Here is a 13,371-nt window from a genome sequence, read left to right as displayed (position 1 = left end):
CACACTCTTCACTACAGTCTTATAGAAAATATGCAGTATATTACTCCTGACACTGAAGGGCTTAAGCCTTATAGGCGGCTCTGTCCCCTTTCGTAAATAAATATACTTTGCATTTCCAATTGAGTCTGGTGTCCAGGTGAACACTGCAATATTTACCCTTTTCCACCAGCTCCACTTCTTCACTTTACTCAAAAATAGATTAATAAATATTAAAGCTTAAAAAGAAGAACAGGGTTAAGAAATAAAAGTCACTGGAACATGTAAAGAATTGTTACAAAATGACTGTCAAAAAAAATAAAACTCCATTATGTAATAAATAAATAAACAAAAATAAATAGATAAATCTGGAAGTAATTAAATCTATTTTAAATTTAATTAAAGTAAAATTTAAAAATGTTGCAAACTGTTTTTTTTTAAGTAATTTATTGATTGATGTATTTATTAATTTAAATTAGAACGTAATGGCTCTCCATACAAAATCATTATATTAAATTATCCATAAATATGACATATTGCAGTGTTGTGCATAACTGTTACATTCAATGCCTATCCAGCTGGGAATTCATATGTTCTGATACTTTAAGATGTTTATTGCCCAACCCGATAGGGGTGGTAAATATATTATTTAATCAGATATTATTTGGGGTGTTATATATTGTTTATGAACACACACCCTACTATTTGTGTGTTAGAACAATAAATGAAAGAGTGATTCAAGCTCAAATCATGCTCAAACGGATTATTCTGCACATACATAGAATAAATTCACCACAACTTCTGTTTAAAATATAAGAGTTTATTAGCAAAAATCATTCAGGTTCAAGCGAAACATTTCATTTTAACACTCTTAACTAAAACTAGTGAAACTCAACTAATCTCAACTACTATGTACAAAGAGGAAGGGGAAACATGGTTGAAAACCATTTTACAGTTTAAGATGGATTCTGTGTTTGAAAACCAAAGTTTATCTGGAAGGAATTTGGAGAACTTGGAGAACTACTTTAGAGAAATTGGAATGTTTTCAGACCAATTCACAATGCAAATCCATGAGGTGAATAAAACATTATTGGGCCAAATAATGTTTTATTAAATGATTTGCTTAATCAGGAACCAGTAACCTTTGGTTAAATGATTCTGTACCCTCTTTGAAATAGCTAGCAGCAAATACACATAAGGTTTCCATTAAATTACTTTTGGTTATACTTGGTAATTGAAATGTAATAAGCATATGAGAAAACACATGAACACTATATTATATATATATCAGTGTTATATCAGTTATATCAGTGTTTAAACCCTTAGTGAAACAAATCTTGTCAAAGCTTCAGCAACAGCTCAAAACATATTACTGTAACATGGCATAGCATGCAGTCCATCCTGTTAGCTTTGTCTTTACTCATCAGTAAACACATGAAATGATCAAAATCACGTGGCTCTTGGTTCAGAAGCATCAAAGTTCGACTCACTTCAGCGCTGTCAAATGTTTTTTAAAGTGAGCATGCAATCCAACAAACTTTCTTTCCTCTTGATCAAGATGCTTTATTTTCCAAAAAACAAACAAATTTCTTACCGCAGTATGACGTGACAGGCAGATCATATCGGCTCATTTTGGTCCTTTTTATACCACTCGAAAAAACAACAATAATCAATAGGGGTCAAAACCTGAATGGCTGCGTGCCTGAATCCAAGAGCCCCTCCGGCCCCAATAGCCAACTCCAATATATTTCAGGTGCTGCAGTCACCTGTCTATAATGAAGGGGCAGGGGCAAGAAACAGAGTAAACTATGCACAGGAGCAAAAATACAACTAAACAAATTCATTATTTCATAATTAAGTCAACTCATACTTCAGAACTCACAGCTGTTCCATGAGCCAAAACTGCATCTTCTTCTCAGGTTATCAGGGTAAGATGATTCCCAATGTCCAAAGCCACGATCATGGCACAACAGCAACCAGTGATAAGCGCAATGCTGCCTGGATGTCCTATGATAATACAGTTGTGCTTGAAATTCTACAAACCCTTCCTTTAAAGACAGAAAAAAATTATCTGCCAGTAAAATAAGTCGAAAACAAAAATAATAACCGATAAAACTAAAAACTTAATGTTCAATTTGGGTCCTGTACATCTTAAAGAATTTCACTCATGTCCATTTACTATGTTTCAGTGATGCGAAGAACAGGGACAGTTCACAGATGTGGTCATAAGATACTTGCATATATAAAGTCGTACGTTTTCAGGTTTTTCAAATACTTGTTGCAGAATCAACAATTTTTGCAAGAAAATCCAACATGTTTTCTTTAAAAGAATTAGCAGAAGGGAACACTCCATGAGAAATCTTATAATGAAGAAAAATATATATTTTTTTATATTATTTTTATTTTTTTTTTTTTGAGAAATCTTATAATGAAGAAAAATATATATTTTTTTATATTATTTTTATTTTTTCCTCTCTAGTTTGTGTATCAATAAAAATATCACAATCCTGCTTTAGGACAATGTGATCTGTATGGTGACTGAGGCAGAGTTCACTCTCCTCCTTTTTTACCTGCAGATATTCTGGCTTGTCCAACGTTTTCATTTTCTTTCATCACAGGAAACTCTGGTTCTTCTTGATCCAAACTTGGGTTTCTCTCCTCAGTTAACTGTTGGTAATCAAAGAGGAAAACCTACTTTTTAACATAATACTGCTGGCATTTTGAAAAAAAAAATCTTGCATTTAAACACTAAAGATCTGATCTCTAGAAGGTTTGTATCTCTTAATACAGGTGCAAACATGTTTGTATGTGCCGAGAGGGTATTTAAAGTGGGTGCAATGTGATTTACGTTTGCAGCTCAGCAAACCAGTTTTGCATGTTTTCCTTCAATATGCAGATCATATTCTAAAAGCTAAAACCTACAAATTCATGGTTGGAGGATGGGTACATTTAACTATTTACCTCATGTAAAGCAATCTTAAAATTTGGAAACTCAGTTTTCGTGTCTTTTTAGTACTTCTGAAAGTCAAGTGCAAAGTGACACAAAAACATATATGCAGCAATTTCTGCCACAAAGAATGCTTTAGTATGATTCCAGATGATGAAGAGATAATCTGTACGCAAGTAAACATATTTCTACATTCAAAAATAACAATAGTGGAATAATGATACAGAATTCATATAGAAAAAAACTCTACAGGACACCACAGATTAATGCAACGGGATAGTAGCCAATCTTTATTTAGTTAAGCCAAATTGAAAAAAAAGAGACTGAAGTTAAATATTGCGGCATGTTTGTTAAAAAATAGAACATCAAAAGAGCCTGCAAAAAGTAGGTAAGTGTGTTATCATTAATAATAAATTAATATGATAATAATATGATAATAATAATTTATATGATAACCATTCAACTCCCTGTAGAACATGCAATCTGCTTATCTGAATATGGGGAACCAAATTTGTTTCTATGTCTAATAATTTGTGCAGAAATCATTCTACGTCACCCACAACACGCCCAGGTCTTGCCAAGAACTACACGGCTCACCCAAATTCACTCATGTTTAAGTCCCATCCAAAATAAATTCACATCTTCCTTTCCTTTCAACTTCAAAGGTTTTCTTTACCTTTTTTTTTTTGCTGGAAAACCTCCAAAATCATAACCTGACAACAGCCAGATGCATGTTTCGCTCCGCCCAGCTCCACTCACAGAGCTGGGCGGAGCGAAACATGCATCTGGCTGTTGTCAGGTTACCAAAATCATAGTTTTTTTCCTGATCAACTGTGATTAGTGCAGAGTAGTGTGGCTATTGATGTCTGTGGCCTTACATTGGGCTGCCATAAAGCTGTTTGTCTTGCTGTGAGAACGAGAACAGGACTAAAAAGGTACAACCTGGTTGGTGGTATAAAAGCTGCAAGTATGGTTTTCCGGTAAGAGGCAGTCAGGGTAATGACCCTCATGAGGCTGATTCTGAATTGGGAAAATTCACCCTTCGTACAACTGAATCACAGACTATGACATCTTCAAAATGACTCAGGAACAAAGTCAATGCTTCTCTGGGGCTAATTTAAGCTCACTCTGCTTCTGATTTTGGAATAGTACATGCTAGATTCATTTTAAGGTACATCACTGCTATCTACAGACGAAGGTGGGAACTGCAAATCAAAACATTTTTACTTTTTTATAGGATGGTTGGTTAGTGCTGCCTATATGACTTGCTGGCAGGGTTAACTCTGTCAAGATGATAATCATGCCCAGGTTCTTATTTTTGTTTTAAACAATACCTGTATTTATCCCAGTCATTTTTTAGAGAGCTGGGTAAATCTATATCCACCTTCATTTGGAATATGAACACCCCACCAATAAGGAGGGCACATCTTGAGAAACAGAAAGAGGCTGGAAGCCTGGCGATAACAAATTTTTGGAAATATTACTGGGCAGCGAATATATATAAACTAATATATTTGGTCTATTCTTATTACAAGTTAGGTGGACCTGTATGGGTTGAAATGGAGCAATAAGGTGCTTATCCTGAGTCCCTACCTTTTTTAGTATGTGCACCATTGCCACTCAGCCAGCAGCAGCGTACAAACAACCCAATTGTGACTCACTTTGGACCCAATTCAGATCACACTTCAAATATAGACAGGCAATGCAGTCTATGCCCATTTCGGTCAATGCACTCTTTCCACCCTCACTCATGGATACAGCCTTTAAATTATGGCTCAGCAATGGACTAAAACGTGGAAGGGTTCTTTTAGGGACGGTATGTTCGTGCCATTCAAGCAGCTGGAAAATGAGTATAATCTCACCAGTTTGCATTATTTCAGATATTAACAGGTGCGTGTCTTCATTCGGAAACATCTTCCTTCCTTTCCGTTAATCTCATCAAATGACTGGATATACAGATGGTTGGAGTAAGATGTATATCAAAGAGGAGTGAACAGATTATATGAGGATATCCAGAGGATCATTGTCACTTTGGCATATTAAGACAGAGTAGGAAGAGGAATTGGGATTGGGGGTGTCGGACAGCCTCTGGCAAAGCACAATTAAGAGAATACACTTAGACAATGTTTGCTCCAGTTTAAGCTGCTAAACATGCTTCATCTGTCAAAGAGAAAGCTTGCCAAAATATACCTGGAAGTCGATCCGACTTGCTCCCGATGCTGTCAGGCTCCAGATACCCTCCATCATATGTTCTGGGCATGCCCAAAGTTGATACAGTTCTGGTCTCTTATGTTTTACAAATTTTCTTACATTTGTGACAGAGAGATAAGCACCTAAATTGCTGTATTTGATGTGACCCCTGAAGGGATGATGATATCGGATGTACATCAGATGCCACTGCATTTTCATCTCTGTTGGCCAGACGTCTTATTTTTTGTGAATGGAAGTCAGAGAGGCCTCACACACATAGGCGATGGGTTGAGGATGTAATGGCACATTTAAAACTCGAGAAAATGAAGCTCATGAGCAGGGGATCAACCTAGAGGTTCTATAAGGTCGGGCAGCCATTTCTAAAATATTTTCAGTTACAATTTCCTGCTGGAAACACTAAGATATAATTGAATCATAGGCTCTGTAACCCTACTGTAACATTTCAATATTAATCTATCCATTTCTATTATTGTCACAGCAAGAGTCAATACCCTACAAGCTGTTTTACAAAAGTTAATGTATAAGTTTATTTGTAGGTTAAATGGATCTGGAAACAATATTATTTTGTCACTTACTGATACCAAACGTAGTGCAATCCAATATCAGTCTAAGCTGTGGAGACACTGGTATTCCTGTCTTCTTAAAGTTCCTATTTAGTCGATAATGGTACTTGTATTGTGTTTTTTTATCATTAACTATCTTTATCTTATTTTATGTATGTATTTGTTGGACCATGAGTCCGGAATAAAGTTTATCTATCTATCTATTACTTCACTTACAAGCTTCTTATTTACATATGTTACCTGATTTTTTTTTATTTCTTCCTATGTTACTGTCATTTTGTACAAGTGTTGTTCTGTTGTTACTGTATATGTACAATTCAAAACCCATTAGAAACATTTAAAAAAAAAAGCTCAATAATCAAACAAAAATTTCAATTCATGGATATTTCTTTTTATTAATCTGATTTGCACACATCTGAAACAGTAAAACTGGTGTAGTATGAAGCATAAATGTTAAATTATCCTTGTAACATAAAAGACAGCTGGACAGAGACGAGCTGCAACTTCCTTACAACAGGCACAACAACAAGGCTTGGAGTATGCATTTTATTTGTGTCATCTTGTGATTCAGTAGAAGCCATTCAAAATGGCCCTTCCCAGTCAAAAGCTGGTCGAATGGCAGCCTACTTTCCTTTTCAACTTCCAGCCACTGGGCTTCTCCTGGATGGGCATATTTTTTTTACTCTGACTCCACCCTTTCACTGAATTACAGTGACTGACCAGGAGATAACACTTCTCTTTAGATCTTAATGTTTACAAATCATGACAGAAAGAATATTTTAGTGCAAAGATTGATGTTTAAAAAGTAATTGTAGAGGACCAGTCAAGGGCCCATCAAGGAAAGTGGGGAAATTTTGATTGGCTACCACAGTACAGTTGTGAAAACTTACATTGCCTGTCAAAGTACTTGTACTTTGATTGCATATCAACCAGATTTTCAATTAATGCAGACTATAAGGACTTTAAAAACTCTACTCCACTGAAACTCTGAGAGAGGCCGCCATTTTGTTAAGTATGTTTTCATGTCTCCAGTTAGTTGGGGTTCATTCATCAAAGACTAGAAATGTGCACAAATAAGCTTTAACAGGAAAGAGCAGAATCAAGAAAAAAAAACTTTTCTTAGGCAATTTAACAAAACTTAGATCTTTTCTGGAAATGATTACCACACAAAAGTTTTCATCTTACACTTGAAAACTTATTTGAAGTTTAAAGGTTCATTTATGAGTTAATTTTTTATTTAAGAAATATTTACATTACATATACACAAGAAAACTTTTTTTTTGTGAAATATGCTGTAACATTTCTACTCAAGAGAGGCTGTTGGACTAAATTAACTAAACATTTTCCACAGATCATACATCACTAAGGGATCTAGCCTGAGCAAATCCTCTTATTTACAGTTGCCTTACTTTTTAGCAAACTGGTGAAACTTCACTGCGGTTGATTCAATTGGCTCTCTTCTCTATAAATCCTTAATGAAAAGGGCCTCTCATCTGTGTCAATCATGGTGTTTAAGTTTAAAATCTCCATGCAATGTTTTTCCCGATAACTAGCATGAGACAGAATTCTCACCCGTATGAGTTTTCATATGAAGATTTAGATTACATTTTTTACAGAAACGTTTCTCACAGATCTTGCACGCATACGGCTTCTCCCCGGTGTGGATTCTCATGTGAACTGTGACATGCCCTTTTTTACGGAAACGCTTGTCACAAACCATGCATGAGAAAGGCTTCTCACCGGTGTGAATCTTCATGTGAACGGTTAAATGATATCTTTCACGGAAACGTTTTTCACAAACCATGCAAGAGAAAGCCTTCTCCCCTGTGTGAGTTCTCATGTGAACAGTTAAATGACATTTTTCACGGAAACATTTTCCACATAACTTGCATGAGAATGGTCTCTCACCTGTGTGAATATTTAAATGTTCAGTCAAGCTGAGTTTGTAATGGAAACTTTTTCCACACAATGAGCAGGAGAAAGGCTTTTCACCTGTGTGAGTTCTCATGTGGGCGGTCAAGTGACTTTTTTGAATGTAGGACTTGTTGCAAACCATGCATGAAAAAGGCCTCTCACCTGTGTGAGTTCTCATGTGAACAATAAGAAAATCTTTTTTACAGAACGTTTTTTCACAAATCTCACAGGAGAAAGGCTTCTCACCTGTGTGGATTTTCATGTGTAGGGTTAAACAACCTTTTCGACTAAGGCTTTTCCCACAAATCTTACAAGTAAAAGGCCTCTCTCCAATGTGAATTTTCATATGATCCGTTAATTTACTTTTGTCACAGAAACGATCCCCACAAATATTGCACAAGAAGGGGTTGTCCCCTGTGTGACTGCTCATGTGAAGTTTTAAACGACCTTTACGACAAAAGGTTTTTGAACAAAACTCACAAGTGTATGGCTTTTCACCCGTGTGGGTTAGCATGTGACGGCGTACATCGGCTTTTAGACGGAAACTTTTCCCACAAACCTTGCACAAAAAAGGCCTCTCACCAGTGTGAATGCTCATGTGATCAGTCAATATGCATTTCTGACTGAAAGCTTTTCCACAAATCTTACACGAGAAAGGCTTCTCACCCGTGTGGGTTCTAATATGTACAGTTAAATGCTCTTTTCGACCGTAACTTTTTCCACAAATGTTACATAAATAAGGCCTCTCGTCTGTGTGATTTTTCATGTGTTTAGTCAATAGGCAGTTTTTGGGAAAATTTCTATTACAAATTCTACAAGAATACACTTTTTGGATCCCATTTTCTTTTGTATTCTTAGCATTGTCCTTATGCTGCCTAGATTTCTGTTTTCGCTGTACATTTCTTTTTGATGGCGAATCTTCATGATAGTTTCCTACTTGCTCTTGGACCTCAGCCTGTGCAGGGTACTGACAGATGAGCTGTCTGTTTAATTCAGAGTGGTATTTTTGATCACCAATAGGTGTGATTGTGAAGACATCACTCTCCAACTTTACCACAACTTCATCTTTATCTTGACTGTTGTCCTCTGCTTTTATCTCCTGATACTCTACCTCATCTTGCTCCACCTTTATCTCCTGATACTCCAACTCATCCTGCTCCTCTTTTATCTCCTGATATTCTATCTCATCCTGCTCTATTTTGATCTCCTGATATGCTAGTTCATCATGCTCTACTTTTATTTTCTGGTATGATAGCTCCTCTTGCTCTTCTTTTATCTCCAGCTCCTTCTCCTCTTCTTTTATCCTGAGCGGTTCTACTTCCTCTTGGTCCAAGTTAGAGGAACCTTCTTGATTAAAGACCTCTTCCTTCACGACAGAAATCTGTGGGGTGCCTGGATAGGCAGACAGAAAAGAATTTGAAAATAAAGGTCAGAAAATCATCTTAAAAACTGTACAGGAAAATGTTGCAATGTTTAAACCTGACTGAATAAATAAGCTCTGTAAAACTGTAACAACCGAGGGTCAAGACAGGACAGGCAGCTACCAGTTATTTCAGTTATCGATTAACCTGATGATTCGCTTTTAGATTAATTTTTAAAAAATGATACATTTATTTAGTCTTCATATCTCAGTACATAAATGTTTTGAGCTTGGAAAAGATTAGGCATTTTATATGGGTTGTAAATCGTAAAAATTTTAAAGTTCATTAAAAGGTTGTATGACATGAGACAAACTCAGACAAGCCTTTGGTCAAACCTTTGACCGTTGGCCACTTTTAGAGACATTTTGTATATTTTTACTGAAAAATATCTTTAAAATAGACTTTTTATTTGACACTTTTTATTTAAAACATTGTTTGATAAGCAGAGTGACACCTCAGTAGTTCAGTACTGATTCATCTTCAGGCCTGTAGCCTATTTTCCTGAATGTACTTCAGGTCAGAAGTTCTCACGCCGTTCAGTGGATTTGACATGAGCCCCATTTACACTACCCTTTTCAAACTTTGCCGAGATAACCGAGAATTCTCATGTGAACTGAGATAACTGTTGAGTGTGTGGCAGGCACAACTGAACCGGATTGTGCCAGACACAACGAACCACGCTAAAGTGGAACTAGTTCAACAGTAGGGCTCGGCATGGTTCGGTTCTGGCCTGGTTCTCAGATTACAAAGAGCACATGAGTAGACCGCATCATCTCCTTACAGTCAGCCTCTTTAATCATGAAACTTCAGACATTCATGAAAATACTAGTTTCCCTACTATTGTTTGTCGTATTCACTTCCCAAAAGCAGACCCTGTCAAGTAAATTCAGGGCTGCCTCCTTCTCCTGACTCTCCACAGACAACGAAATATCGCAAATTCTAACAAAACATAACTTCTTGAATGTTACGGGCGCCGCCATGTTGGTTTGCTTGTTTACCTCTAGAGAGCAGTAGTACTGTAGATCGTCAATAGGAGGTGAGGAACCATGCTAGCGTGATGTGTAAATGATCTTAAGGAACCGAGCTCAACACGATTAATTGATCCAATCTAAGCACAGATCGGTTTTCAGAAGGTAGTGTAAATGGGGCTTTTGTGACTCTGTTGTGGAATCAGCCATCTTCTATGGAGCTGTGTGTTGGAGCAGTGCCTTATCTGTGGCTGAGAGAAAGCAGCTGGATAAGCTGATCAGGATGGCCAACTCTGTGATTGGATGCCCTCTGGACTCAGTGCAGGAGGTGGGAAACAAAGGATCCTAACAAAATTAACATCTCTGTTGGATAATGAGTCCCACCCCATGCATGAAGCTGTTGCAGAACTGGAGAGCTCCTTCAGTGACAGACTGCTGCACCCTAAATGCACCAGTGAGCGTTATCACAGATCCTTCCTCCCAGCATCTTGACTGAGTAGCTGTTATCTAATGGTGCTAATGGTGCTCCTGCACTGAGTCCGGAGGGCATCCATTCACAGAGCTGGCGTTCCTGATCAGCTTATCCAGCGCCTTTCTCTCAACTACAGATAAGCCACAGGTCCAACAGAAGGCTCCATAGAAGATGGCTGATGCCACAATAGTCATAGAAGTCTCATTCAGCAATAAGACTACTGCTCTACTTACATTAGCTGTTAAGACTTTATAACCACTGCTGATCCAAGCCCATTTAATAAGCCTTTTTGACCCCAGCTTTTAATTGCAGTTTCCCCCTTTATTTTAGATGGTCTGTTGTATTTCATCACAATTATTCATGCTCAATTTATATACCAACATTTTTCTCCTACTGTAAATCTTTCTTTACTTGCTGCAAACGAATTGCCTAAATGAAAGACAGTAAAGCTTTATTCAATTCAATTTATTCAATTGCGCATCGCTTAAATATATCCAAGCCCTGTTTATTTGAGATTTACAGGTTTGATCTCTTATGATACAGAAATACTGGCAGGCGGAATTAAACAGGACATTTTTTATTCAAACGATTGAGTATTCAGTTTTCCTCCCAATTTCAACAAGCAATGAGCAGGGCCGGAGCTAGATGGGGGGCCAGGGGTGGCCATGGCCCCCTTTAGCCAAACATTGTCCACCCCTACCATTTTTCCCTTCTAATACAGATGGTTGCAGCAGTAAAATTCTCAATTGGAAAATTCAAAACATTTAAATTTTTCATACATTAACAATTACTTGACAACAAAAACGCTTTTGTTAATTATGCACATCAATGTGCTAATATTAAAGATGATAAGTACAGAATTCATGCTCTTTTCAGAACTAGATTTTGATGATGTGTCTCTGCAAGTCATCTAGGAGTCTTCAGTAAAATCATAGATAACTATTATAGTTAAAAACTAGGGCTGGGTAAAAAAATCGATTTAATCGAATTTGAATCGATTACTTTACATTTTTGCTAAATCGATGTCTAGGGAATGAGTTCGATTCACTTTATAGTGACGTGCATGACGTTCACATTCAAATGAGCAGGAAAGATGCACTCAAGATTATTTCAAGCCAGACAGCTGCAAATATAGCCAATAGGTTGACTGAAGACATTAACAAATGGGGGCTGACCAGCAAACACCCCGTAGTTGTTACAGACAACGCTGCAAATATAGTTTGTTCAATGAAGATAATGCAGATCATGAATGTCTACTGTGTCTCCGCTGTGTCGCGTCTGCTTGCTCGAGTGAGGCTTCACTTTGTCACTTTTCACAAACAAGTTTGCACTTTTGATACAGTTTTGTGCACATCTCATGTTTAAACTGTTGTATTAACAAGTTTGTACTTTGTGTTTAATGTGACAAGAAAAAAACAAAATACAAGAGTATTTTGAAACACAGTTGAACCACTTTCATTATTGTAAAAACAGATCGAATCGAAATTAATCAATTTAGAACTGTATGAATCAAAATAGAATCGAATCAGAACTTTGGCGAAAATAACCAGCCCTAGTAAAAACGTATAAAATAATCAATTTACGTAGATATTAGTACTCGTAAATGTCAATTTTATGCATAATGATTATTGATAAAAGTAGGTAAGTTATGACAATGGAAAAGATGTTCACCCAGAACTCAAATCTGAAAGAATTGTTTCCACTGCGCCTTTAATCTAGAAAGCATGGATGTTGAAATATATACGTCTATTTGTTAGAAAAAGACTGCAGGAAAGTATAGTTAGTGTTTATTTAGCGAATATGGACATTGTGCTTCTTCTTTTTCCTGTTGAACCAGTGTACAGATTGATGCTGAGGTTCTGGCGCCTGTCCCTGGCCACCCTTATAAAAATGTTATAGCTACGCCTCTGGTAATGAGCTTTGTTTAGGACGTTTTGAACCTGGAGGTCTGAATCTCTCTTTTTTATTTTTTTATTCATTAAAAAAAAGGAAGTCTGAATCTCACAGGATTCAGACTTTAAAACAGTTTATTTCAAGTGTGAATCTCACAGGATTCAGACTTTAAAACAGTTTTAATATCTATTTCAAGTGGACCGTTATTATTTTTTAATCAACACACTGGGTCTCCGTAATTAATAATGCTTATAAAAGCATCACATTAAACCGCATCCAGGTGTTCTTTGATAATTGTAGGAGTGTTTCATACCATATTGCTGTGAGATCATCTTGGGGCTCCAGGAGGAATCGAGCATTCTGCTCTGATCATCAATGTTTTCTTCGGCCTTGATAAAGATTCCTTGAGTGTCCGTGAAACTGTTTGCAGTTGGACGCAACTGCGCGTCGATTAAATCTGTCTGGGACTGAACTGAAGACATTCTTCCTGCCGTTTCATCTACGAAGCCTAGATGAGTCTGTAGGGTGAATTGAGGCGGAGAAGCTGCTAATGTTGCATCCAGGCAGCCCGTCCTAATCCGCTGCTGTAATCCTTTTCCTCTCCTTTGACGCGGTTTATCTTCCCGCTTATTGCTTCGAGACTGAAAGGAGCTGTTTTTTATTTGTTGTTAAACTGTTTAAGGTTGAACTAAAGGTGGACTTACAACAAAATCCACAGAATACATCCCCAAAAACTCTAATAATAACGCCTTCCATTCAACTGCCTAATCTCAAGCATTTTCTTCTCTCCATTTTAGTGGCGGATTAGAATCTGTAAAGTGAGCACAGCGCCACCTACTGGACCGGAATGAGTAGAGTTAAAAAAATCACAGACAAAGGTGTTTATTTTTTTTTTACTAATTTCAACTTTTGTTTTAAGCATATAATCTCCAGAATTGTATTGTTTCATGAGGAAAATATTGAGAATCAGTTACATCAATGTTGAAGAGGTCTTACTATTACTTGC

At 36.9% G+C, this 13,371-nt stretch overlaps 1 protein-coding gene across 1 annotated transcript; it reads right to left on the bottom strand.

The window, feature by feature from the left end:
• Positions 1–6,719: 6,719 nt before the first annotated feature.
• On the bottom strand, positions 6,720–13,162 carry LOC107094940 (gastrula zinc finger protein XlCGF57.1-like). Its single transcript, XM_015390859.1, has 2 exons — positions 12,679–13,162; positions 6,720–9,003 (listed from the first exon to the last, which is right to left on the bottom strand). Exons 1-2 carry the CDS (start codon positions 12,845–12,847, stop codon positions 7,247–7,249), a joined length of 1,926 nt encoding a protein of 641 aa, XP_015246345.1. The 5' UTR covers positions 12,848–13,162; the 3' UTR covers positions 6,720–7,246.
• Between the last annotated feature and the right edge of the window lie 209 nt (positions 13,163–13,371).

Source organism: Cyprinodon variegatus, unplaced genomic scaffold (genome assembly GCF_000732505.1).
Source record: "Cyprinodon variegatus isolate N-32 unplaced genomic scaffold, C_variegatus-1.0 Scaffold516, whole genome shotgun sequence".
NCBI lineage: Eukaryota > Metazoa > Chordata > Actinopteri > Cyprinodontiformes > Cyprinodontidae > Cyprinodon > Cyprinodon variegatus.
Note: the sequence above shows the minus strand (reverse complement) of the source record. Positions and strands in the feature narration are given on the sequence as shown.

Excerpts from the sequence above, each read along its gene's own strand:
- LOC107094940 (XM_015390859.1), bottom strand. The coding sequence starts at position 12,847 with ATGTCTTCAGTTCAGTCCCAGACAGATTTAATCGACGCGCAGTTGCGT. Across the intron at positions 9,004-12,678 it reads GATGATCTCACAGCAATATG|GCACCCCACAGATTTCTGTC; the intron begins GTATGAAACACT and ends CTGCCTATCCAG.